The sequence below is a fragment of the Xiphophorus couchianus genome, chromosome 1, assembly GCF_001444195.1.
Source record: "Xiphophorus couchianus chromosome 1, X_couchianus-1.0, whole genome shotgun sequence".
NCBI lineage: Eukaryota > Metazoa > Chordata > Actinopteri > Cyprinodontiformes > Poeciliidae > Xiphophorus > Xiphophorus couchianus.
The window spans coordinates 12,196,354-12,222,111 of record NC_040228.1 but is presented as its reverse complement, the minus strand read 5'-3'; the positions used below and the strand labels follow the sequence as shown (position 1 = coordinate 12,222,111).

Sequence of the window (25,758 nt, the reverse complement as noted above, 5' to 3'; positions counted from 1 at the left end):
AGTCAATCTGTGTGCTCATATCCCCGTGAGTGTATGTGAGCTTGTGTGATCCACTACTACTGTACTACCCCACTTGAGGAGCTTCTCAGGGCTGCGCGGGTCTGGAGAGGGCCGAGGGCCAGCCCCTGCTGCACACCACCCACTTCACACCTGTCTCTCTCTCTCTCTCTCTTTTTCTCTCTCTCTCTCTGAGTGTGCTGCACCGGGCTCTCATTGTAGCAGTGACAGGAGGGCACCCGTTAAGTGGCCTGCGTGTGTGTGTGTGTGGGCGCGCGTTGTTCTCCCACGAGGTTGTGGGGTGGGGAAGGGCGATGAAGGACCCCTACTGGTAATGTGGGTAAACTCGCGCAGCCTCGACATCTGTGAGAACAGGCAGAGGGGGAGGGCAAGGAGGGAGGAGAGACAGACAAGAGAAGAGGAGGACAGAGTGGGAAAGAGGTAAGGAGTGAGAAGGAGAGAGGGAGGGAGAAGGGGGAGAGAGGGAGCAGAGCCTTGGCAGAGAGCAGTTGTGGAGAAAATGCCTTGCTTTGTGGAGAGAATTCTTCCAGGGCAGGAGGGAGAGGTGAGACAGAGCACTGAGGGCGCTTTGCTGCCAGGTAAGACTCACACCAACACATACACACCTTCCTCTAACCCTCCACCCCCACCCTCACCCCTCCCCACAGACCCACACACACACCCACGCCGCAATCCACGCGCACGCACGCACACTCACAAGTTGGGTGTTACGTACTGGTGAACGAGTTTGCTACTATTTGCAGTTGGCACGCATGTGTAGTGATGTGGTGGGTGGTGTCAAAGACAGTGCACGTGAGAGTCAGGAAACAGCAGGTGTAATGTGTGTTTTCTGGAAAACATTTAGCGAGTTTTTGTACACATTCAGACATTTAGAGCTGAAATGTTCCTTTGTGTTTAAGTTCTCTCTCTGACTTGTTATGTCAGGCCTTGTCGATCCATGTGTCACATTTATCACTCTGAGTCAAAGGAAAGCTTTTTTTTTTTTAAATAAAAAGTCCATTGAATTACTTTTTTTTTATTTTGAATTACATTTTCACTCATTTGCACAGAACATTTAATTACCTAACATTCCATCAGGGTGAATGTTTTTAAGCTCAACTTTAAAATATAGCAACTTTATTTGGAGTGTTTTTATTGAGTTTAGCCACTAAAACATGACTTTTAAAAAGTAGAAAAAGTTCAGATCTTTTTGGATTTGTCACGGTGTTGTCAGCAGACTTACTTGAAATCCATCCGGTTGTTTTAGTGCTTATATTGTGATGAAGTGCTTCGTCACTGGAGGGATTTTCTACTTTTAGCTCATGTAAATAGCAATTGTTGAAAAAAAAAAAAAAAGACAATCCCTAAAGAGTTCTTTCTTTCCTCTTGGAGAGAAGAATAATCCTCCTTGTGGTACAATTCGATTTTCTCCCTCTTTGCTTAAATAAACACACACTGTGTGTGAACGTAAACAGAGGTTTCCATGTGGCCCTGCCGCCGTCTGTGTCTCAGGCAGCCGAGCGCCTCTCGGCTCGGGCCTGAGATTTCTCGTGGAGGCAGAAGTTGGCCCGGCTCTCCAACTCCCCGCTTTCGCTGTTTATTTGTTTTGAGAACAAATGGGAGCAGCAGAGTGACAATTGAATTTGGCTTGCATCACCGTGGCGATCTGGCAACCGCTCCCGCGTCCCATAGGATCGCTCCAGTTGCCGTGTGCCGGGCGCGTGTTTATTATTTAACTGATGTGCTCTATATGCTGCTGCTCTGTGCACACATTGTGTGTGTGCGTCGGCGTGTGTGTGTGTTTCTGTCTTTGAGTAGTGGGTGGTGGTAGCAGCATTCACAAGAGAGACATTTTACTAAGCAGACATTTCCCCCTCTGTTTTCACTCTGACCTGGTAGGAGATTGATGACTGAATTGTGGAGTACATGTTAACAGTAACCGCTGATTTATGAAGATACTTAGGGTAAGTGAGGCCGCACAGGCTTGAGGGGAAGAAAAAGATATAGCCTTTTAAGTTAATGTAAAAATATTGCCTTTTTAAGTAATAATTGTTATTACTACTGCAGGGGTTTGGAGAGGGGTCTGTGTGAAACTTGGACGTGCACAATGTGCAAAGTTAAGCTTTTCCTCTTCCTCTGGTCATGAGCCTTCCTTTGTTTCTAGCCTCCCAAATCTGTTTAACATGCGATGTGTTCTTTTTTTTTCTTCCCAAAGAATTACACAACTGGATGAATGGTTATAATATTAATTTAGTTAGAAAAATAATAGGGAATATTTGGATTGAAAGTGACTTCTCTTCCCTGAGTAAAACCACAATGGAAAACTCCTGGATGAACTCTTCCTCTGCAACAAGTGCAGTATGTATTTTGGCAGCCTCTGCTTAGCCAAGGATCCCTCGGCGAATCTGCATGCAATTTTAGAGGAATCAGAGTCTTTTCCTCTCCTTGAGTTGTGAACACATGCTTTAGTGTATGCTCACTCGAGATCTTTCTCATACTCAAAGATGCAGTTTCGGTAGCTGGACGTGTTTAAGCATTAAGAGTTTTAGGATATTGAGTTTTTCATCATATTAATCCTGCAGTTTAGAGCCTTTTTAAAGAGATGACTGCATAATGTAACATGGCGCTGCCCCTCCCCTGACTGTTTCTGTGCACTGTCAGTCAGCTGCTTGAAAGAACACTTTTAACTTCCTGACAACAAAGACAACTTTTCTGTTTGGAAACACGTCAAGGCTTATTAAGGCTTAAGGCTCCACCCAGACAAACACTCTGATTCATATCAACTTGTTTGTGTTGCTATATAAAGAGTAGATTGCTAGAAAATGTTTAATTAAGTTTGGTATCTCAAAATCTGACAATGTTATAGATAACATTTTTCTAACTGTAAATAATTGTAGCTGAGATGAGAATAGTTGTTGCTTTTCTGATTAAAATATTATAAAAAAATACCACGTTATACTTGTTTGTTTTTTTTTCATCTAACTACCATAAAATGGTGGTATTTTCCCTCCAAAGCTTTCATAATGTGGGAATCTCGTGCCTGGATGTGCTCTGCAGCATTTTTAAAAGAAATAAAGCAATTTAGGGGAATACTAAACAGCGCTTCCTCAGGAAGAGGGATGGCTTTCATTTTTTTCCAAGGCACCTCTTAGACCGAGTGAAATGTTTCCCCCGTTCGCTCAGGGACGACTTTATTTCTTACCAGGGATTTAACACTCACTCAGTCCCCTCATAAATACAGCGTCCCTCAGCCCTTCACTAGCCATAACTCATGCACTAACTCTGGAGCTAACTAAACCCATATAGCAGAGCCAACACTTGTTTGTCTTTTCTTTTTTTTTTTTACCTCAGCCTTTTCTCCCTCACTTCTTCCTCTCTGTCTCCGCTTTCTCCTCTCAGCTGATTTATGCGCGTGACAGGATCCCCTCTGACTTGCCGTTCCTCCGCAGGCTCCTGCGCGGGCCTCCTCTCGGCCCCCGGCTCGTGGAGCGGGGTTTTTAGTGGGAGAAATGTGCATTTGAATATGAGCCAGCCTAATCTCCTCCGGGCTATTTAGAGTGAGCCTAACGCTCCCAAGAATGAGCGAGAACAACACGGGGGGGAAAATGCGAGCGTCCCTCTCAGCGTGTCACAACACAGCTCGGGTCTTCCCAAAAGAAAGTAGCAGGTCTTTAATTCGCTGATGGGGATCTCTGTGTGACTCAAAGAGCACACCGCTGCTCCTTTCAAGGCACCTGTTGAAGTGTTTGTGTTAAGTTTGCTCTTTTTCTTTTAGCATCAGAGCAGCTGGTAAACTTTTAAGCTGTTTAACTTTCAACAGATGAAAGTGATCAGGTGAGATTTTACAGATTGGCTGAAGCCTTCAGTGATCTGGTGCCGACTGGCATTTTGGGAGGAGACGGCTTTTCTGGCTTGGTTCCCGCACTGGTTGTTAACAGCCTGCTGGTACCTTCTGTTCTCCGTGCTTGGTCCCCCACGGCCCGACTCTGACAACTCCTCAAGCATCTGAAGACCCTCTGAAGTCAAAATCGCCCATTTTGATGTCTCAGGGCAGCGCTCTGCGTTTTGTTGTCTTTGCGTCTGAAAACACAGGCCCTGCTTGGAGGAATTACCCTCAGCACCCGTTGGTATCAGACACTGGGGAGGGAGGAGGGTATCGTTCCTGTTCTAACTCCCCCCATCCCAACAACCCTTTCCCTCCGATCTCCTTGTTCCTCCTCACTGTCCTTCCCTCTCTTTTTGATCTCGCCATCAAATCTTCCCCGGTTTTTCTGAGTGACGTTTGCCCGAGAGCAGCTTGGGAACAAGCAGGCTGAAGAAGACATTTGAGAAAATGCGCCCGAGCAAGCCATCACCTTTGATAAAGCCATATTTCCAGCGGGAGAGGAAGAAGAAAGCTAAAGAGTGCATGCATTGTTGATAATGAAAAATGCCATGAAAGGGGGAACATCCCTCTGATCCCAGCCTGTTACATTGACAACGTGTAGTAGAACAGATATTGCTGTAGTAGATCAAGCTTTTCTCTGAGTTAGGCATTGGCCAGTTGCTGCTACTGAAGTTTTAAAAACGTTGTGGTTTCAAAACCAGTAAAGTTTTCCGTTGTTATCTTAATGAGGTAACGCACCGGGGCCTCCCTCTCCCCCCCCACCTGTTACCTCTGCTGACAGTAACTGGCTGAAAAAAGGTCGAGAGATTTTTATCTCATTTACAAGAAAAGAAAAAAATCCCAGAGAATCATGGCAAAGACACTGAAAGAGTGCCGCCCATTACTTTTGATAGTAATCGCTACTTGAGCAAATAGCTCGACTAATTAACAAAGTAAAATCAGCTTGTTAAACTTCCACGATTACTTTAGAAAAAGCAGAACAAAAAGGAATACAATTCTGCATAAAAGGAATGTTTAAATTACACCTAAGTTAAGATTTTTACTTAAGTTTATGTATCAAAATCCAAATGATGAGGACTTAATGTCTTTCTACTGTAACTGTTACATTAATCTTAACCGTAATAGTGAATAAGCAGCAGTAGAAGTAATTGTCGCTTAGGTTTTCTAATACAAGCATTATTTTTTTTTGCAATCTTTTTGTAAATACTCTGAAAACACTGTAATTTAAACTGTGAGAATCTCACTCTTGGACGTGTTTGACCCAGATGACTGAGCTGAACGTTGGGACCCACGTTGTGTCTTTATTTGAGCATCCGTTTGGCACCAAAAATATTCTCGCGGCTCTGGGAGTCACACCAGGGCTTTGATCCACGCTTCACTGTTTGTGGGTGGGTGTGTGTGTGTGGAGATGTGTGTATTGGCAAAAAATCTGGCAAGGCACTGAATAAAACGAATGAAAAGACAGAGAAGTGGAGGGAAACTGGAGACACGCAGAGAAAAGAAATGTTAGCTTTAGTAATTACTACCTCCACAGAGAAGCAGTGGAGAGGACAGTGAAGCAGGCGAGTGCATGAAGGAGGGCCCGTGTGCAGATAATGAAGGGGTATCATTGTAGCTCTGACAGTGTTAATCTCAGAGTGCCCCACAGTGTGTGTCTGCGTGTGCCTCCGGTGAGTGTAAGTGCTGCCGAGATGTATGGAGGTTGTTGTACATTGTCGTCGACTCATTTTGTAAAAGCGAAACTATCCACCTGACAGTTTATCCAACTCTGCCTGCTGGCGCTGACTCACACAGCTTCTTGAACGCAGCACCGAAGGCTTTGTCAGCCATCCAGACTTGTTTTATTTGGATGAAATGAAGCGAGGCAGTTTTTAAACTGGTGCCTTAAAGTAATTTTATCATGCCAGGATATTCTAAAGCAGGATTTGGACTTTTTCATTGTGCTCCTTGTATTAAAAGACACAAAAGAAAAAATTGCTTCCTTATCCATTGTTTAGTTGAAAAATGCAGCTTAATTTTTACGCAGATGTCAGAATTTCCAAATTAGAAGAACAGAAAGTCAGATGAGGTTGAAATTCAAAGTTAAAGGTTTCTTTCTAATCATAAACTCAACATCTAATATGGCTGCTGTGTGCTTAAAATATATTTTAATTGCACTGTTACTGGATGTGAGGTATCTAAATGAATCTTTCACACACAGGGAATCGTAGAACCCATGTAAGAGTTCCAATACATAACATTCAAAGCAATGTAAAGCAGTTTTCAGATGTTGATTTCATTCGTTAATGGAAAAATAACTATCCAAACCAGTCTGGCTGTTTGTGAAAAACAGTTACTTCCTAAATCGATTAGGTTATGAAACTGACAGTGGCAACAACTTCCATCAAGCGTTTGTCACAGCACTCAGTCAGATCGTTTTATCACTGTGGAGGATATTTGACACACTCATCTTTGAAGAATCATTTTAATTCAGCTGCTTTGGAGGCTTTATGAGCATGGACGGCCTGTTTAAGGTCCCATCCTGACTTTGATAGTCTTTTGTGAGTACCCATAAAAGCCACCAGAGGACCTCCGATTATACTTTTACCTCGGTTTGAGAACCTTGGAAGCAAGGAGAATTTAAAGTGTTTAAGAATGTTAGAACTTTCTTTTTCCGTCCCCTCTTTCGTCCCACTTAAAGTGTTTTAGGCTCCGTTGCTTACAGACACTCTAACACAGGAGAAAGTGTTATGAATATGTATCAACACAGCATATGGCAGCAGTAGCACTGGGACTAGGTGTGTCCAGAAGGTAGAGTGCTGCCGATGCATTATTCTCCATTCAAATTACCACGGTGAGAAGGGTGAGGTGCTCTCCTTATGTCTTCAGATGGGGCAGGAGAAACCCGGCTCACGTGAAGCAGCGGGAATCGAAGAGCCATGATGAGCATGGTCGCGGGCCACCTGAGTTTCCTTGATTTGGTGGATTTTTATTTTTTATTTTTTTATTTTTTTTGTTGGCAGGCTCAAACTTGGCTTACTTGCTGACACGAGCGTGATTAAAAGCGATATTTCTGACACATTAGGATGCGCGCAGGAAGTAACCTCCTCTAAAGCGTTCATTATTAGATGCATGACAGACCTGAATATTTATAAAATAGGTTTTAATAATTAATAGCAGCAATCTGCTCCCGTAATTCATCAGATTTGCACTTCAACAGAGTATCCGTTTTCACTTTAAAATAATAATAAGAGGAATATTAATGTTGCAGAAATGTAAAACGGGCAGCTGGTTTTCAGAGCGGATAGGTGAGAGCACGCCACGAGTTTCATTTTAACCTGCCGCTTTTCAGATAATAATAATAATAAAAGAAAAATCACATCCAAACTGCAGCTGTTTTTTAAAAAACCCTCTCAGTTGTTTGTGCTCGACAATTTAGTGAGAGGCTTGCTCATAAATGTGGCAAGTCATGAAGATAAAGATGCAGGAAACAAAGTGGGGTTGGTGTAGAATGCAAAAGTAGTCGCTGTGGTTTTATCAAAAGCAAATTTATTTGTTTGAGTCAACTTAGCAGCACTTCCTTTTGTATACTGAGACCCAAAATAGACAGTATTTTTTTCCCCTGCAAAGCAGCTTTGCTTGTTTCATCGTTTCAGTCTTTTTTTTTTATTCCCACCCACCTTTTTAATGTGAGTGTTGTTTTATCACACCTTCAAATTCAGCCATGGCACAGTCTTGCATCTACTGAACTCTCAGAAACACGAATGTTGCTGGTTTAGCTTGTCACTGTCATGTTTAGCTCACGTCAAACTTTTTTGTGTAAAAGCACAACATTTTTGTTGCGCTCACTGCGGATCGTTTCTTTTTTTCTTCTTCTTCTTCATTTTATCAGTGTGTGAAAAATGTCAACGTGTTTCTCCGAAAAACTGACGTGACCTGCAGCCACCAGACACAGAGCTCTAAGTGTGGTGACCTGAGCACATGCATATGTACACTTAATATTGGTCAAAGCCACTCAACATACAATATATAATCATATACAGTGGATTGTGCAGCTACCCACATGTCTGCAACCACACAGACACGTAGAGAAGTCTTGAAAATGTCTAGTGTGATCAGAAAATGTTGTTGTCACTTCCATCCTGCTTGTCAGAGAAAAGCTGCACATCGCAAACCAAAGTTGTAGCAAATATGAGCCGCAGCCACAGGGCTTACAAAATCTGAATCCCACGAGCAGGAAGACTCGTTCTCTTCGCTTCCCCTCGTAGCCACGTAAACAGCGTATTTTGATCAAAAATTTAATAGTGCCGCATTAAAGGGAGACGCGGAAGAGCAGAAATTTGCAGGAGAAAGCGATAAAAATGACTTCCTTTGATCATTTTTGGACAGACAGACAAGCAGCTTGGACTGACATTTTTAACAGGCACCTTTGATTCATTCTCCTGCATGTAAAGTCCAAAAGAGGAAAGTCTGTCAGGCAGAGCAAATGTTTTAATGGTAGCCAGGGATCGATGTTGTCAGCCCAGGCATCCTGTCTGGAAATACATGCTTTTTTTTCCAGGGGTTGGGGGGGAGGCTTAATGTCGCCTTCTTCTCTCTTTTCAAGGAGAAAAAAGGAGGGAAACATCATGGAGAAGGGGAGGTCAGCAGGCTCTGCGAACGTGACAGACTGGACTGACTTTATCCAAATGAGTTGGAATAAAAACAGAAAAGAAAGGGAAAGTTTAGATTTTTAATAACACAACCATGTATTATTTTACCTGAAGTAGATAACTCTCTCTGCACCATAACTGAGTTACTTCAGGGACCTTAAAACTGCTGTCCACTTCCTCTTATAAAACAAAGTTTTTGAAGTTTCCAAACAAATTGACTGATATAAAATTAAAGTGATTCAAAGTTAAAAAAAATAATAGTTTGAGTAAACAAATTTCTTATACATTTTTGCTTTTCTCCCAGAAACTGAAGCAAATAAGTATGCCAAGAGGGAATAGACTTGTAATGTGGTAAAGCAACTCCAATCCCCAAGATTTATTTATATAATTAAAAAAAACAACTTTTCAGGAATTTTTTAAACACTCAGGCTGAAGGTAATGGCTCGTTCCAGAGGGGGGCGAGATTTCTGATCATATTAAATGTCTTGCGTAAAATTAATTTTGTGCCAAAAGCTAAATTGTTATTAAGTTTTAGGTGAATGCTGTTTTATTTATGCTCATACTGTCTTAGCTGTTCAGTCTAACCAGAGACACCTTCATTCTCAAAGGATGAATCATTTGGGAATCTCATAGGTGGCGCACCGCCTCTTACCTTCATTTCCAGTGTATATAATTATCAGTCTCTATGTAAATAACTGTTCCATTCAAACATGATGACTACTTAAAAGTTCATAAAATATTTTTTTGCATGAACTGCTTGGACTGTTGTAGGACAGGAATGGTTTTACCCTGGTAGTGGTTGGCTTTAGTATCAACCTCTCTTTGACTAGCTAGCTGTTAGCTTCACCTTCCAGGAACGGCTCATTACAGCTGTCTGCTGCAGGTCAGCTATTAACTGCTTACAATCTTTTTAACAGAACCTCACTTCAAGAAAAAAACAAACAAAAAAAACTATCCCTTCAAGGTGCACTTTCATTCACATGGCCCTCTTGTCTGAAAAACAAATTTGAAACATAACCTTGGAAATCAATTAAGAGGTCTCCGGTAGTATGAGAAAAAAAGAAATATTTTCTCCCTACTCCTTTTTTCCTCGTCTCTACTTCTCTTTTCCTTCCCTCCACTCATGAGTGACTTGAATCTGCTCATCACAACACCTCTTGTCGTGAGAAGGCTTTGTCAGCAGTGCTTTTATTCCGTTTTCTTTCTTCTTCTTCTTCTTTTTTTTTTTTTTTTTGTACCAGCACCGGCCCTTATATGCTGTCAAAATGTCTTAAGAGTCTTATTAAAGAAATGCCACAGCTCATTTCCTTGTAATTCAATTCATATGCTGTTGAAGGAGGGCATGTCTAAAGATCTAAACAGCTTTGCTTTTTAGGCTTCACATTAGGGGTTATCTGTGAGGGCTTGTCATTGATTGACATTATCAGGCCTGACAGGGCCTCATATCAAGGTTAACCTCATGGACAAGAGTGCCACCCGCACGGACACGCCGAGCGCTCGCCCTCGCCCACGCTCCAGTCTGGCCTAACTTCCCGAGGAGCGAGATTGCCACGTGCGTGTGCCGGTTTCGTCTGTGTGTGTAAGCCAGGTGGAGACTTCCAGTCTTAATTGATATCTAATGGAGCAGCGTGTGCTGAGTTTACCCTGGAGGATTGACGCGCCGAGTGTGCGCGTACGAGACGGTGAAGATGGCTCGCTTGGCTTTGGAAGTTCAGGAATCTGATGAATTAAATACGGCCCACAAAGAGAAAAAAAATAAATAATTATAATAATAACACGCAATGACACGCAGCCTGTCTTCCTGACCTCTTGGGTAAACAGGGCCCGTTTTTTACACTAGAGGAAGAAAAAAAAGCCATCTGACTGACACTGTATGAGCACACATCTCCCCTCCTCCCTCCCAACAAGCCACTAAGGCAAAGAGAGATCCCCGTGACCAAAATACAACTGAAGCAGTTAATCTGTACAGATATTAGCTCAAGGGCCCTCGAGAGGTGCACCGTCGAGCCCCCTCTCCACTGTACTATACGCCGCCTCGCTCTCGCGCCAGCCGTTGGGGGAGGGACACAGGGGTCGTCTGCTCATTTACCATGCCGGTTGGCTTATCAAATTGCACTTCTGGTGTCGTGAAACCGAACGCAATTCTCAAGACAAAGCGGCGAGAATAGATTTCCCCTGTTTCGACCCTGCAGAGGGCACGGGGATTGCGCGCGCCAGAGTGTGTCTGTTTTATTTTGTTGTTTTTTTTTTAAAAGCAAAGTTCTCCCCTCCTGCTGCCACGCTCACAAATTAAGTCATCATCTGGTGCCAGCTGGGAGTCCAGATTTGATGTACAATTTTAACAAGTTCGCCCGGCGTTCGGCAAATTACCCTGAGCAGCAAACTGAATAAAAGTTGGCTGTTTTGGTGCGCCGCTGTCAGGATGATTCAGGATGATTCTTGTCACTCATGTCAGTGTTTTTTAACTCCCCTTTAACCATTTTAGATTGCTTGTCCTCTGCTCTGGAAAAACCATAATTACCCTGTTTGTGATTAAGCCAGAGGGCGGATTTGTCCTCAGATCTTAACTTTCCTGCCTGATTGCCCTCAAGTTCAGTGTCTTTCCTCCTCCATCTGCGCTCGAAATACACATTGTTTTTCCTCAGCCTATTGTCCCACGGAGTCGGCGAGCGCGTCACCGCGGCCCCTTTGTTTCTGCCTTTGTCCTGTGGTGCCGTGTTTGTTGTTTTTGCGCTGGCATGACGGCAGCGCGGCGCATGGCTGAGGGCCTCCTGCGTTTGATAACAGCCCGCAAACTGAGCCGGAGCGAAACAGTCCAAACGGGTCCTTCAAGGTCAGGAAAACCGCAGACACCGCGCAAGGTCACATTCTGATCTAAAAGCAATAAGTGTTTTATTGATGGGAGAGAGGGGGATAAAAACAAGCAGGCAGATGTGCAAGCAACTGATTAATAATAAAAGAGATGTGTGGGACATAGAGGGGTTACAGCATGAAGCTTTGTGTGTGTTTGTGCAGAAGTTTTAAAGCCAAGCATTGATCTTGTACTAAAACCCAACAGATCCAATAGAAATAAAGCGAGTTAAAAAAGAAAAGAACAAAATGTGCTGGTGGCAGTTTCCTGGGTGCAAGGCCTCTCTCTCTCTCTCTCTCTCTCTCTCTCTCTCTCTCTCTCTCTCTCTCTCTTTCATGCCTGAATCATTTCCTATCATCGGTGCAATTTGTGTACAGTGTGAAAGTACCGTTTTAACAAATACCATAACCAACTCACTTCTTCTGTTTTGACAGTAATCCACGTGTCATATAATCTCATCAACAGCATGTTTTATGACACAAAACAACAGTCAGCCCAGGTTCCTTTTTTCCCCCCTTTCCGTCTCTTTATGAACAATGTGCCTCTTGTATTTTACCTCCTGTACCACTATCTTTCCATGAAAATAAGCAGACTGTCGTCATCAATGTGCCTTTATCGGGTTTTCTCTTGTTCTCTTTTTTGTCTCTCGGTTTTGCCCAATCCTTTTCAGTATAGCGGTGTGAAAAAAAATTCCACTCCTACAGATTTTTCTGATTTTTTTTTCTTCTTTTTGTTTTTACTTAAATAGACAAAAAAAATCTGAATAAAATGCAGTTTTTTAATGATTGATTTCATTAATTTAAAAACCAAGTTGAGCTAACTAAACCGGCCCTGTGTGAAAATATTGAACTCCATATTTGTTAAATTGTAGATTTACGGAAGAATAAAGACATTAAAAAGCAACATAGAATAACTCAGACTGAGAAATTACACAATAATAAAGAGACTGTAGAACTTCAGAATGGGAAAATATTCTGTATACTGAAAAAAACCCATCATATGTGGTGTAAAATGAAACCAAGATAATAGGGGGGGAATCATACCCGCAGTCAAACATGGTAGTGGTACTGTGATGGGACCATGAATTCTGCTGTCTCCCAAAAAATCCTGAATGTGAATGTTGGGCTGTCAGTTAGTTGCCTTAAGGTCAAAAGTGCCCTTTGGCTTTGCAGCAGCGACCGGAAGAAGCAGCACGTCCATAATTTAGTAGCTAGAAAAAGTGGCCTAGTTGAAGTCGGGATGCAAATCACATTGAGATATTTAACATGGCCTCCAATGTGGCTCAATTAGAACAATTCTGTAAAGAAGAGTGGGCTAAAATTCCTCCACATTGACATGAAAAGACTCATTGCCTCGCATCATAAACAGCAGATGCTGCTGCCAGGGGTGGTATAACCAGTTATTAATTTTAGAGGGCAATTACTTTTCCACCTAGGGCCAGCTTGTTTCAAAAGTTTTATCCTTTAATTGCTCAAATCATCATCTGAAAACCACATTTTTGTGTTTGCCCAGATTGTCTTTGGTATTAGGTGTCATCTTATGATCTGAAGACGTGACAAAACAGCAAAAAGAGAAGAAGTCTAAATGGGGAGAAACACTAATTCGCATCACTTTGTACCTGGAAAACCTGCTAACTGGGTAGAGCTCCAAAGTGGATCAGTCAGGGGCAGATTTAGGTCTGAGGCAGGGACTAGCTTATTCCCACTCCCAGCCAAATCTGTTTGTTCAGGAACACTCTGTGGAACACGAAGGCTTAGAAATTCCCATATGCTCAGCAGTTCACATTCACATTCATGTACATTAGTCTTCCTGCAATAGAAAAGCCACCATAAAAGTCCCCTTTTCAATTCCCCTCTCTTCATAAACTTTCTCTCAGAAGCACACCACCACCCCCAAACCCCCATCTATCAACTAGTTGGCAATGGCATTGTTTTTAATCATCAGAACCTCAAAATTATTATTATCGCTTCTGATGCGGCAATTAAAACTTCAGGTCAGAGGCACAACGAGCGGTGATCAGCAGCCGAGCTGAGAAGTTTTAATTAGACGATCAGAACCATTAATGCACAAAAAAAAGGTGTGCGCTGGGAAATTAACGGGAACGTCTTAATCAGGGTTAGCGACTCCGAAGAGGAGTCAAGTGAACAGAGAGCAAAAAACAAATCATTTCCGCACCACTGGGATAAAACTCAATTAAATATGCATGCAGAAAAATGGAAATTTCTCCGCATCCGCTGCACCGACTGTTAGAGAACTGTGGCAAAATCTCACGGCGGGGTCGGCAACCTGCTTATTGTTATTCTTCTGTAATAAAAAATGAAAGCAGGGCCAGATGCTGGGGTCCGGGTGCAGCCGGGGTGGTTGTCCATCAGTAGCTTTCCGCTCGACTTGCTCGCGGCGGCTGTTCGTGGTTTCCCGGAAAGCGAGAGAAGTGTTAGGGAGTGGAGGGGGGGGGAGAAACGTTCTCCTCTCGTGAGCCGTGAATTCACAAAAAAATAAAAACATTGTAATTTTGCAAGCGTGTCTGTGTGTGTTTGCCTGTGCTTTTCCTGAAATACGCAGAGGCGAGCGCACACACCGTCACACGCATCTCCCTTGAGAGGCAGGGACATGAAAGGTTCACTGAGCTACACAGTGGGAGCCTTGTCGATTAATCTGCTGAAGGTTCATAAAGTTATAACTAGACTTTTTTTTTTTTAAAAAAAAAGCTTCTTCAACTCTTGGTCGCATATTGTAAAATAATCCTGAGCTAAACAGACATCTCCCAGACCTTGTTTGTATTAATTAACTTAAGATATTGCAGAGGGGGGTGGTTGGGTTGTCCCCGTGTCAGTCATGTTGGAACCCAGCAGGAATCTACAACGGGGCCTGTATCTGTGTTTGATTAGTTGAAGAGATAAGCTTCGGTTTAAACAGGCAATATCTACCGCTCATATAGACAGACCCCCACCTGTGTGCTCGCTTCATACCAACAGAAACTCTGCAGGGAGCTGGTCTGTTTGTGGGGCAGCCTCGTTCCCTGAATGAACAACAAAATCAGGTTATTCCATTTTTCATGTGACGTTCCACAAGTTGATTGCATTCCAGACTGCTTTGGATGTAAGGTGTTGCTGGTAGAGCTGTAGCAACCACAGCAACTTGAAAAAAAGTCTTCCCATTTTGTCACGTTGCAGCCCTAAAATCTAGTGGATTTTGTTGAGATGTTTTGTGATGGACCAAAGGTGCAACTTCCTGAGTTAATGGTAGAACCACTGTTAGCTGGAAGCACAGGAATAAGTTTCAAAGAGCTTTCTACTCCTTGAGACTGATTTGATTTTCTCCTATTCTTCTTGGCAAATTAGTTCAAGTTCAATCAGATTGGATGGCGGGCATCTCTGAACCTACCTTCGCTTGTAACAAATTTCCTTCAAATATTCCTCCGTATTTAACTGCATGCATCTTTAATTCATCTCTGACCAGCGTCCCAGCATGTCCAGACATGATGCTGCCACTGCCATGTTTCACAATGAGGAAGGACTCTATGTACTAATTTAGTGATTTCTGAATTGACTTTGTTGCCAGGGATTTTGTTTGTCATGATAAGAGAGACAGTATTGATCTAAGTCCTAAAATCATATGCATTTATTAAAGTTTTGGTTGTGATTTGACAAAATGTGAAAAAATTGAAGGGGTGTGAATACTTTCTGAAATACCTATACAGTTTACCTTCTGCACATTTATCTATACTCAATGTGACTAAAGTGCATGCTCACACAAATTATGCCCTCCCTATAGCGTTACTAGGATTTCGACTATTCTGGCACGCGAACAGACATTCTGTATCAGAACCCAAACATACCTGTGGGGCTTGGAGAGCTTTGCAAGAGATAGTTTGTCAGTGCAGACTGAGAAGAAGCAGCTCTAATGATCCCATTTTTGAACAAAGATATATATGTATAAAAAAGGACCCTGACGTCAAGCGAAAGGATTCAAAAATACCTAAGTTGACTTTTTCTTCGTGTTTTGGCCTTTTACAGACACTACGTGCCTGCTCTTCTTTGTGGCCCTGCTCTGTTTCCAGTAAAAATAGTGTCACAGTTAACATAAGCAGCTGGAAAAATTAGTTTCAGCTGTTGTGTTCTAACCTGTCTGTGCTTTTTTTTTTCTCCCCCCAACTCCCAGTGCTTACTGAGGAGTCTCCTCCTTGACAATTAGTACACGGTGCTAAAACAGAGTGTAAATAATGTCCGAGGCGTGTGACAGTGTTGTTTTTCTTTCTGATATTCATTAATAAGGCAGAATGCTTACTGGACTCTCAGAGAGGTGGGAGGATCTGGTCCCAGGGGGAGAAGTTGTTCTTTCATGTAGGTCCCTGCAGATTTTATCTCATTGTACGCTATCATGCACACAAACGACTTGAGGTAAACAGCTTAGAGTTTCCATAGCAATCCTTACTGTAAGCAATGGGGGGGGGGAAGCTGCTGTGGACAGAAACCAAAAGCATAAATAATAGTTCGACCTGCTTTTATACAGCAGAGCACAGAGTATTTTATTTGTTTTAAATTGTGTTGCAGGTTTAAAAAGACAAATAATCTGTGGTATCCACTTTTTATGCCAATTCCTTGCTCAGCATGTGCTTGTAATCCACTCATGCTTCATTTTGTAAACAAAAAACTTTACAAAAATAGGTACGAATTGAAAGAAGCCCCTGTTGAGGGGTCACTTCCTACAAGGAGCCTGAGATCGCTGAACAAAGGAAGTCAGTAGTTAAGGCACAATATAAAGAATAAATTACATACAAAGCAACACCCAAATGACCTCAACCTTCCTCCGGAGTGTATTTCTGGAAAAAAAATATTATTATTTTTTTTAGTTTATGTCTTCCACTTCCTAATAGTTTTTACATCTGATGCTTTTTCGGATTTCTCGTCCTTTAAAAAGCTGACCCCTTCCAGCCCCCGCTCCCCTCCCTCCACCTGCAATTGTCTTAACACCAAACTGCTCAGTAATGTGTCTCTGATATACGGGGCACAGAAAACTGCGTAACTCCTGAGAGTCATTGTTTCAGAGAGGAAGCCCGCAGTGTAAATACAGTAACTGAGAAAGCATGTGTGGGTAGCGCGGGGTTCATTGTCTGGCGACGGGGGTGATCAGTAAACTGCTTCAAATTGCATATCCTCTAATGATTCCACAGCTTTGCAAAAAGAAAATGAAAACAGGATTTTATGTTGCTCCAATGTGATTTACATAATGCCGACGGGGGGCTCACACATGATTATGGTTGGCTTTATGGCTGAGGGGAAAATGAAGAGGCTCGTACTCATTGATAGAGAAAGTGGATTGAGTCCTTAAGGTGGAACTTTGTTACCTCAGATATTGCACATTTTTCTATCCCGAAATGACATGTGCTTAAATCAGCACCAAGGACAATGTCTGCTGTGAGTGTCTCCAGACGGCCTTGCAGAAGTCTTAGTTGCTCTTAAACGTTTTCACAGTTTATGATTTTTGCAACCACAGACTTTAATGTATTTATTAGGATTGTATGTGACAGCGGAACACAAAACAGTGCATAATTCAGTGGATTTTTTTATATATCAAACACCCAAAAAGTGTGGTATGTGTTACGCCCCTTTTAATCTGCTATCTTAAATATTTGCAACCTTTGCCTCAGTAAATGTCATCTCATTATAAATCTCATAAATCCGACTGTTCTCTAAAGGCCTCGGAAGTTTTCTAGAGAGCAAAAATATCATCAGGCATAAGAATATCTGTGTAATTTTTTTCAGCAAACCATGTGATGGACATACAACTAACACAGCTGTTGTCAGATGAGACTAAACCTTTTCCCCTACGTCTAAAAGACTTGTGCTTGTGGGTGGCAGCATCATGATGTGGGAATGCTTTTTGTAGGATGTTGCTTAGAGTTGATAGAAGATGAACAAAACTAAATTTAGGACAAATCATGAAAGAGAATCTGGTTTACCTGCCAGTAGAAGAATGGTCCTTTTGGCTAAAATGTGACAAAGTGTGGAAAAAGTGAAAAAGGCACTCAGTGAAAAGCAGAGCACAGCTTCTAATCTTAAGTCCATATATCATAGCGACAATCATCTGGCTTTCTGAAAAAAAATTCAACAATGGTTGTCCTGAACATGCCTTTAGAAGATGAACTTTGGTGGTCCCATGAATGAAGTGAAAGGTAACAGAGTGCAGTTTCTGCCCTAAAAAGGCAGCTCTGGATATGGAATGTCACAGGCAGCTGTTCCTCCCTCATCAGAGGACATGTTATAAAGATAGCCCCACTTGGATTGAAATAATGCCACCCATTCCTGCCCCAAAGCACACTCTGTCATGTGCTATTGTTCAGAGAGGCTCCCCTGGGAAAATAAATGTTGGGACTTGTTAGTGTATATGGCCGTATGTTTAAGTAAAATTACACAAAATTCAAACTATATGGGTTTTTTTTGTATCTATTTGACATGTTATCCCCTTCCCAGGAGACTCTCAAGATGCAGTCTAGATTTCACCAAAAAGCCCAAAAGAGCAAAGCGTTTTCACTCTTCGATCTTGACAGCTTAAACGCTGTGCAGCCCCCCCACTCAGTGTCAGGTCCACAGCCTCTCGAGGTGAGAGTGAAGATAACATTTCACAGTGTCTATATAGCACTGTCATGTGAAGGATTATGTAGCCTTGTACAAGCCGCTTGTAGTACTGTAGGGGGTCTGATACCTATCTCTCTGTGGTTTAGATGCTGGTGCCGTTGTTCTATTTTTCCGCTGCGCTAAAACCTGACCAAAAGTGTGTTTGAGTCTTTCCAGTCTTTTGCTGTTGCTGTCAGTTAATACTGGGAGGATTTAGCATCAGAAACTTCTGTTTTCTATTCCCCATTTTTTCCCATTGGTTTGAACAACCTCTGCCCTGGTAATCCCTAAAGAAGACTCGCCTTTTATGTCGATAACTGTGTTTTACTCACGTTGCATTTCCATCTTTCTCCCTGTTTTTCCGCCAGCTGAGAGGAGTTTATGCACTGACACGACCTCAGGAAAACCCAAGATGGCCGCCAAAAGGAAAGGTGGCCTAAAACTCAACGCTATCTGTGCCAAGCTCAGCCGCCAAGTGGTGTACGACAGCAGCTCCCAAAATGCAGAGGGAGATCAAAGTGTAGCAGAGAACAGCGAGCGCGGCAGTTCCTACTACGACGACAACGAGACCAACTTCCCAGAAAGCCTGAGCCTCAGCCAGAGCCTCGAAGAGGACCAGAAGAGACGCGAGGCCATCGAAAAATGGGTCAACGGCGAGTACTGGGAAGAGCCGCCTGCTCCCGACGAGGAGCAGGAACATGAACTCAGAGTCAGCAATGACGAAGACAGTCCTCCCGAGGGCGTCTACATGGTCCAGCCTAAGGGCTGCAGTGACGAAGAGGACAATGGCGAGGAGGCCGAGGCCACGACGGGCTCTCAAGATGGTAGTTACCATGACGACAAAGAAACTGATGAGAGACCTCCAAAGGACAACAGCTACATGCCTCCAAGCGAGGGCCAGAGCCGCCAAGCAAGTTTCTCCTCTCCAGGTAAGATTAACCTGACATCCAGATCATGAGATGTTTTAGAGAACAAACAATATCTTTGGGACATGATCAAATTTTTACTATATTTTTTTCTGTGTTTATTTAACATTTCAAAAATCTGTAATCCATGCAGAGAAATTTTGTCCAGTTCCTCGATTCTGTTGATGTACTTTTTGTTTATCTATTTACAAGGTGATTCTAATGCTGGAAAAGCATTAGGAAGGATCAAAGCAGATGTTGTTGTTAGCAACTAATGATTGGTACTTCATATTATTCCTACGATTTTTGCAAATCATTGGCATCCTGTCATTGTTACATTTGTTTCTTCAGTGCTTGTTAAACAATATGTTATCAACCAGCCCAACCTTGTCAACGAAACAAGACGCAACAATCCAAGTAGCACTTTTTGTCTTCAAATCCAGGAGCCATATTTAAAAGTTTTGAGTAAAACAGCAGTCAGACAACACTTTTGGATAACAGATTTCATTTTAACGCAAAATCTTGCGAGATCTTGTGCCATGAGCTCTTGTCACACCCCTGGCCAGTATTTTTTATAGATCTGCAACTAACTCTGTCTCAGCTCCACAGTGGTTAGCACTCAATAGTATTAAGGGACAAAAGCTTGGATAGAGGAAAGGAAAGGTGACATTGCCACACATCCACATAAGCTTAAGTGTACCCATTATTGGAAAGACGGGCTCTAGAGTTACAATATGAATAGCCAGTGACATTATTACTCTAAAGGCAGCTTCAGCTGGCAGGTCAAGAGGGGGGGAGAAAGGAACTTGTTTGAGGTTTACAATTATGAAAAAAAAAACATAATTCATAAAATGGGGAAGGCTGATAAGGCTGGGTTTTTAAACATTCTCCCGGCAGAAGAGGGCCAAGAGCACATGGCAGGGCCAGACTAAGCTTCATATTACACCCAGGATTACATACTGAGTCTTTGATTTTTTTTTCCCTAAGCTCACTAAACTTAGCCACTGCCTCAAGCTCTCTTACACGGAGGTACATACGTTTTTCTTTTTATTCTGCAGCTGTTAAATCCAAGCGATCAGTTGTCAAATAAAGTCAGCAATGCTGAAGTTATCCTGCAGTGGCCTATTTAGTTTTTTCCAAGCCAATTTTTTTTCTTTTTCTTTTTTTTTTTTTTAGATTCCTTAATACAACGAGCACTCATTATAAAATGACTCATAATGGCCCTTGTTTAATTGTGATACTATGTTCCCTTCGCATTACTCACTGATTATCAGACAGATAAAACCGGCAGCAGGGAAGAATTAACAGCAACCAGCAGTCTTTTGGGAAAGTGTTGTTGCACACTTTGTGACCCTTGAAACTAGACACTTTAAGAGAGAGTGGCCTTATGCCGCACAAGTTAAAACACAGAGCTGTAAAAACGTGAAAAAAGTGCAAACACAGACACGCTCAGCTCAGTTATAAGAATAGATAAAGTCAGTTTCACACAGAGAGAAGAGAGAGAAAAAAACAGCAATTTGCAGGTGAAACCGGTTGTTGTGGTGCAAAAACAAGTTTTGTTTCGCGTTCGCTCGCCTCGGTTGAGCAGTTTTTCGGGCTTCTATCTAGGTTTAAGTGTGCGGCTCAGAGTCGCGCCACACGTACTCCCTTTTTTTGTCATCGTCTCTATTTTCTTCTTTTTGTTTTGTGCGTTTTTTCTTCTTCTTTTTTTTTTTTCACTGAAAGTTCAGCAGCCGCTCTGGCCACAGTTAGAATCGGGGGCAGGGGCTTCTGAGAAAAGAGTGCAGACTTCATTTCAGAGGCAAAAGAAAAAAAGTGCTTTGTGGTTTTAATTAGTCATTTTGTATATTTCGCGGCCTTAAAAGGGCCTTGTCTGTAAATATGTTGAACTATTGTGAGTCAGGCTTACACCTTTCTCCCTCCGCCGGCTTCCTTCTTTTAAGCTCACAAGAAAGCCGGGTGTTTGAAGACGGCATGGAGAGAGCACCCCGCATCAGTCGCAAATCTCGTCTTTAGAGCGTTGTTGTTGTTTTTTTTTTTCTTCTCTCTTTTCTTTCTCCGAGTTCCTCTTTGTTGATTGTAACTAGGGCATCTATATTGCCGTGTTTCTGCTCAGCTCACAATTAAAACATTTTTCCTCCCCTCTCCCCCTCTTCCTTTCCCTCTCTCTCCGGCTCCCTCTTTCTCTTTCTCACTGCTGTCTTTCAAAGGCTGATGTGGAGTGCACATAATTATGCATATAAACATAGTGGCTTAATTATCTCTCACAACATCAGTGACAATGTAATTAACAAACATTGCAAGATCAATGAGAGAAACTGCGACCTTCAAAACATTTAACTCCTCACATTGAGGCATTGCGCAGATTTCCTATCAGTGCAAAACCCCAGAATACTTTTCCTAGATAATTTAGATGTCGCATTAGAGCCCTCTTAAGCCAGTCAATGGGAAAAAAAAACAATGAATTAAAAAGTATGAAACAAATGATAGAGATGCTCAGAGCGATGGATCAAACAGGCTTGACCATGACTTCCATTTGCAATTCTGGGTTCACCCTAAAAGGTTATTATTCATTTCAAGCTATTTCAAAGCCCCCTCCCTCTATTTACTGCCTGTTAATTAACTGAGCAAACAGTGTGGAAGTTTTAAGCCCGGCACTTTTCTTTTTTCGTGTGACAAATTACATCAAACAAATGTACATAACGTCATTTATTCATTGCAACTCTTTATTAGCTCAGCCACTGTCTGTTTAAAAAGTGCTCCCTCAAACTAATTCACTGATATGAGCATAAATAGTTTTATAAAACTATATTAAAATTACCGTAGGATAAAAAAATAATAATAACGCAGCTGATTGAGACCAGTACAGCTTTCTGAAGCCAAACATTTTAACCAAATGTCTGCATGCAAGCTCTTCAGATTAGTCCATTTATAGCCGCCGGCTTCCATCTTTATCATCTCCGACACCTTCTGCCTCTTGGTGCCATGGACGCTGAGGCCGTGCCACACGCTGATGACCATTTTTGGGCAGCAAATGGAGATATAATGCCCATCTGTTATCATATCGGTGAGGGGAAAATGTGGCCTAATTGCCTCAAATATAGACAAGGCAGGCCTGTGTCGCGTTTTGGATCCTGAAGTGTCGAGATTAGGAGCCGCTTGCCTGCAGCTCTCCTCCAGAGAGAATGCAGATGGAAATGTCAGATGGGGTTAAAGCAGAAGAAAAGAAAATTATTTAGTTATTTATTCATTAATTTGTCCTAAGCCGAAGGGGGCCACGTTGGGCCCTGATCCCCACACACAACATTGAGTTTCCCCACCTGGTGTCACATGGCATTATTAAGAGGTGCTCAGATAGCAGTTGAGTAGCGGCCTCATTTACATGCCGTTTTAGAAAGGTTATCTTCTGTCAGTCCTAGTAATAATCCCTTGAAGTCCAGTCATTTGCCTTTCGCTGATAGCACGTCACGCGATCCGGCTGATTTCTCAGCAAAAAGGGAAGAGAAAAAAAGAAAAAAACAGACATCCGTTAAATATTAAAAAATGAAGCATTGCATGAAACAGGAAGAAGTTAAGTCTTTGATACAGCTTTTAAACTGCTTATTTTATTTTTGTGAAGTAAAAACCAACAAGTGTCCAGTTCTCTAAACTGATATGTAGCAATTCTGTGTAAAAACAAATTTGAGTGCATTCCATTTTTAACTTTTGCCACATTTTATCATGCAAAGATAAAAAATCTATAACATATTTGTGAAATACTTTATGTGGTCGACCAACACAATAATAAGAAAGGTATGACGTGACCCCCTTTATTCTGATACCCCTAAATAACGTTTCTGAGAGTTGTTGAAACCTTGAGATGTCATTCTATGACCTAACCCAGGTTTAATTTCTCCACAACTTTATCAATAACCTGGTGGCATTGGACTTTATTTAAGAGTACCAGAATAACCACCATACCAGTTTTAAGTCTTCTCCAGCCTCCTTACATGATTTCTTGCATGATTGTTTTGTATTTAGCTCTATCCACCTTCCAATCACCGCTGAACAGCTTCACTGTTCCCAATAAAGATAACCATTCCTGCAGCATGATGCGCCCGCCTCTGTGTAGATGGCCTTGTTCATGAAACAGCTGTATTAATGATGAGATTAAATTAGTCAAAAGTGGATTCTCTTTAATAATTCCCTGACTTTTAAAGGGAATTAAATGTGATTAATTTTATGAAATCATTTTATTTAGGTGTATTGGACCAGTTTTTATTTTTCAAGTAAAAAATGGTTGAAAACAACATATTTGTTTCTTTCCACTTAATAATAGTGCACCACTTTGTGAAGGGTTGTTGTATAGAGAATACATTAAAGTTAGTGTTTTGTTTTTTTTTATAAAATATGGGAATTACGTTGATATAAAAGTATGAGTCCTTCACAAGGCGCTCTCTTTTTCAAGTTTCTTTCACTCTTTGATCTGTGGGTGGGACTGCCCTAACTTTGGAGCTGTATGATATACTGTATGGATAAATAGATGCATATCATATGGTGCGACTTGAGATGGCCTTATAAATACAAACCAATAATATCCAACCAAGAGAACTCGAATTGCTATCCTTTCTAAATGGACTTCTTCAAAAGCATCCCCAATTATGTTTAATGCCATCACTTAATTTTTTGGCTAAAGAAAAAAATGCAAACGTGAAATCCGGTATGAAACAGCACAATAGGCAATTGTATTTACGTAGTGTCACTGTGGTTTTAGTACATGTGAAAACACGATAGATTTGACAAACTGATCTGTGGCAAACATGTAGGTATTTCCTCTCAAATATCTGATCTATTTCTCCTAAAAATTTCATGGCACTTCGATCCACTAGATCCTGTTTCATACCGACCCACAGAGTGGAGAAACAACCCCAGCCGTGGCGAGTGGAAATTTGGGGATTATTTTACATGCTGCACAGGGGATGTGAAGAGCAGGGCCCAGGGACTGATTTAGCAATAACTGAGAAATATGAGACAAGAACAGAAATATTTGCGTATTAATTACCTCGGATGGTGGGCGGCACCTCCTCCTGCCAGCTCATGTGTTCTCTGCTGATGAAAACAGCAGTAAAACAAATTTTTAAAAAAGGACTTTGGATTTCATCCCTGTGACCATGCCAAGTCAGTGAGTGAGTAAAGGAGGTCGAACATAACGCTGTTGAAATGATCATCTGTTCTCAGATCCTGCCTAATGTGCAGAGTTACTCAAGAGGAGACTTTTGGAAATGAGTCAGATCTGCAAACACATCAAGGCTGCTCCGCCACTCCTGATTATTTCTTTCTTTCTTTTTTTTTCTTTCCGCTTCTCTCTTACTCCCTTTTTCTCTGCACCATTTCCTCTTCACGCAAGCTCCTCTTCTTCATGCATAGCGTGATCCTTTCACTGCTTTCAGGGCCAAATCATCCTTTCCTTTCCGCCACTTTCTGACCACTTACTCTAACCTGGATTGCACTTAATGAGGCAGAATTAATCTCCACATAATGCAATTAAACTATACATTGACTGTATTCTGCCAGTGTCCTTGGGGAAGTTGTCCAATTTAATGGAGTCCTTAAGTAAAATTATGGTTTAGTTTATAAATGAACAAAAAGTTTGTGCTTTGAACTTTTGAAGGTGACACAAATCAACTTTGAAGGTTTATTAGTTTATAAAACATTATTTAATATGTTTTCTTAATTCCTGTAGTGTTGTTGGATTTTTTTTTGTTTTTACATTAAGCACTAAAAATCTTTTAATTCTATAATTAATTTTTTAAATAAATTAATGTTTTCTTGCAGCAGCACAAGTTCCCTGCTTTAATCTTAACATGTTTATTCGGTTAGGGTGAAAATCCAATTACTGATGGCACAGCTACTGAGAATTCCTGTGAAATAAATATAACCCAAGCATTTTCAAATATACTTCATCCTTTGTAAGTTGATCAAAATCTTTACGTTTGTTTCCGTGGAGTATACATTGGATCTTGCTCTGAAGCCCATTTGTCTTAGCCTCTCTTCACAATGGGACAGACAACATCATTCAACAAGGCATGTGTGTGTTGATATTCATAGGTCTAGAAATTTGTTTCAAGAAAAACTACTCTGGAATGTGCCTATGAATAGAGATTGAGTGAAAAGTTTAAAACAAATGGTAAAATGGTAAAGAAAAAAAAGAGCAAAAGGTATAAAAATATAATCTAAACTTCATTGTTGGAGAACTAAGTAAGACTATGATACTGTTATTAAAAGGTATTATTTTTAAGATTTTTTCAAAAGTGGAAGATTCTGCTTTAGAGAAAAATTTTTAAAAAAAATTTTGACAACCAGTTTGTTGTTATTGTCAAAACAACACACTTTTAAAAATGTTTTTTTGTGTGTGGTTCGTGGCACACATACTCTTTAGTATGTTAACCTGCAGATTTTGCAGGACTGACACAGCAAGCAAAACAGGAAGAGCCTGAGGCTGTTTGATTGTAGACACATATATACACAGACATTTACAGATGTTGCACGCACTGCAGACAAACTTTTCCTGTTTCCTATTTGCTGGTGGCATTGTTAGATTTGCTAGAGGTCCTTAAATGCAAGAGCGGTGCCATTTGTTTCTAGGCATGTTAATTACCCAAGTGAGCATTTTGGCAAATTTGGTCATAGTTAATCTAATTGTTTAGAAAAATATTAATTATTGCAACAGAGTAATTTATTTATAGCAAACCATATTGGGACAACTATCTGAAGTAAAGGTATTATCATTGCATCTGTGCTGTTTATAATATTATGTTATTACAATGATTCTTTCAGTCTTATACACACCAGTTTTCAAATGAACAATCTTAACTTATTGAACCTTATATGT

At 41.4% G+C, this 25,758-nt stretch overlaps 1 protein-coding gene across 6 annotated transcripts in view; it reads left to right on the top strand.

Moving 5' to 3' along the window:
* The window catches only part of casz1 (castor zinc finger 1), a 95,550-nt gene that overhangs the window by 33,745 nt on the left and 36,047 nt on the right, over positions 1 to 25,758 (top strand). For 2 of the 6 annotated variants that reach the window (XM_028041291.1, XM_028041235.1), the window contains exons 1-2: positions 474 to 596; positions 18,351 to 18,911. In XM_028041291.1, coding sequence (XP_027897092.1) covers positions 518 to 596; positions 18,351 to 18,911 — 640 coding nt within the window. In that variant the 5' untranslated portion in view covers positions 474 to 517. Of the gene's footprint in view, positions 1 to 472; positions 597 to 18,350; positions 18,912 to 25,758 lie in introns of those variants that run through there. The other 4 variants (XM_028041069.1, XM_028041149.1, XM_028040985.1 and 1 more) reach the window with 3 other exon arrangements.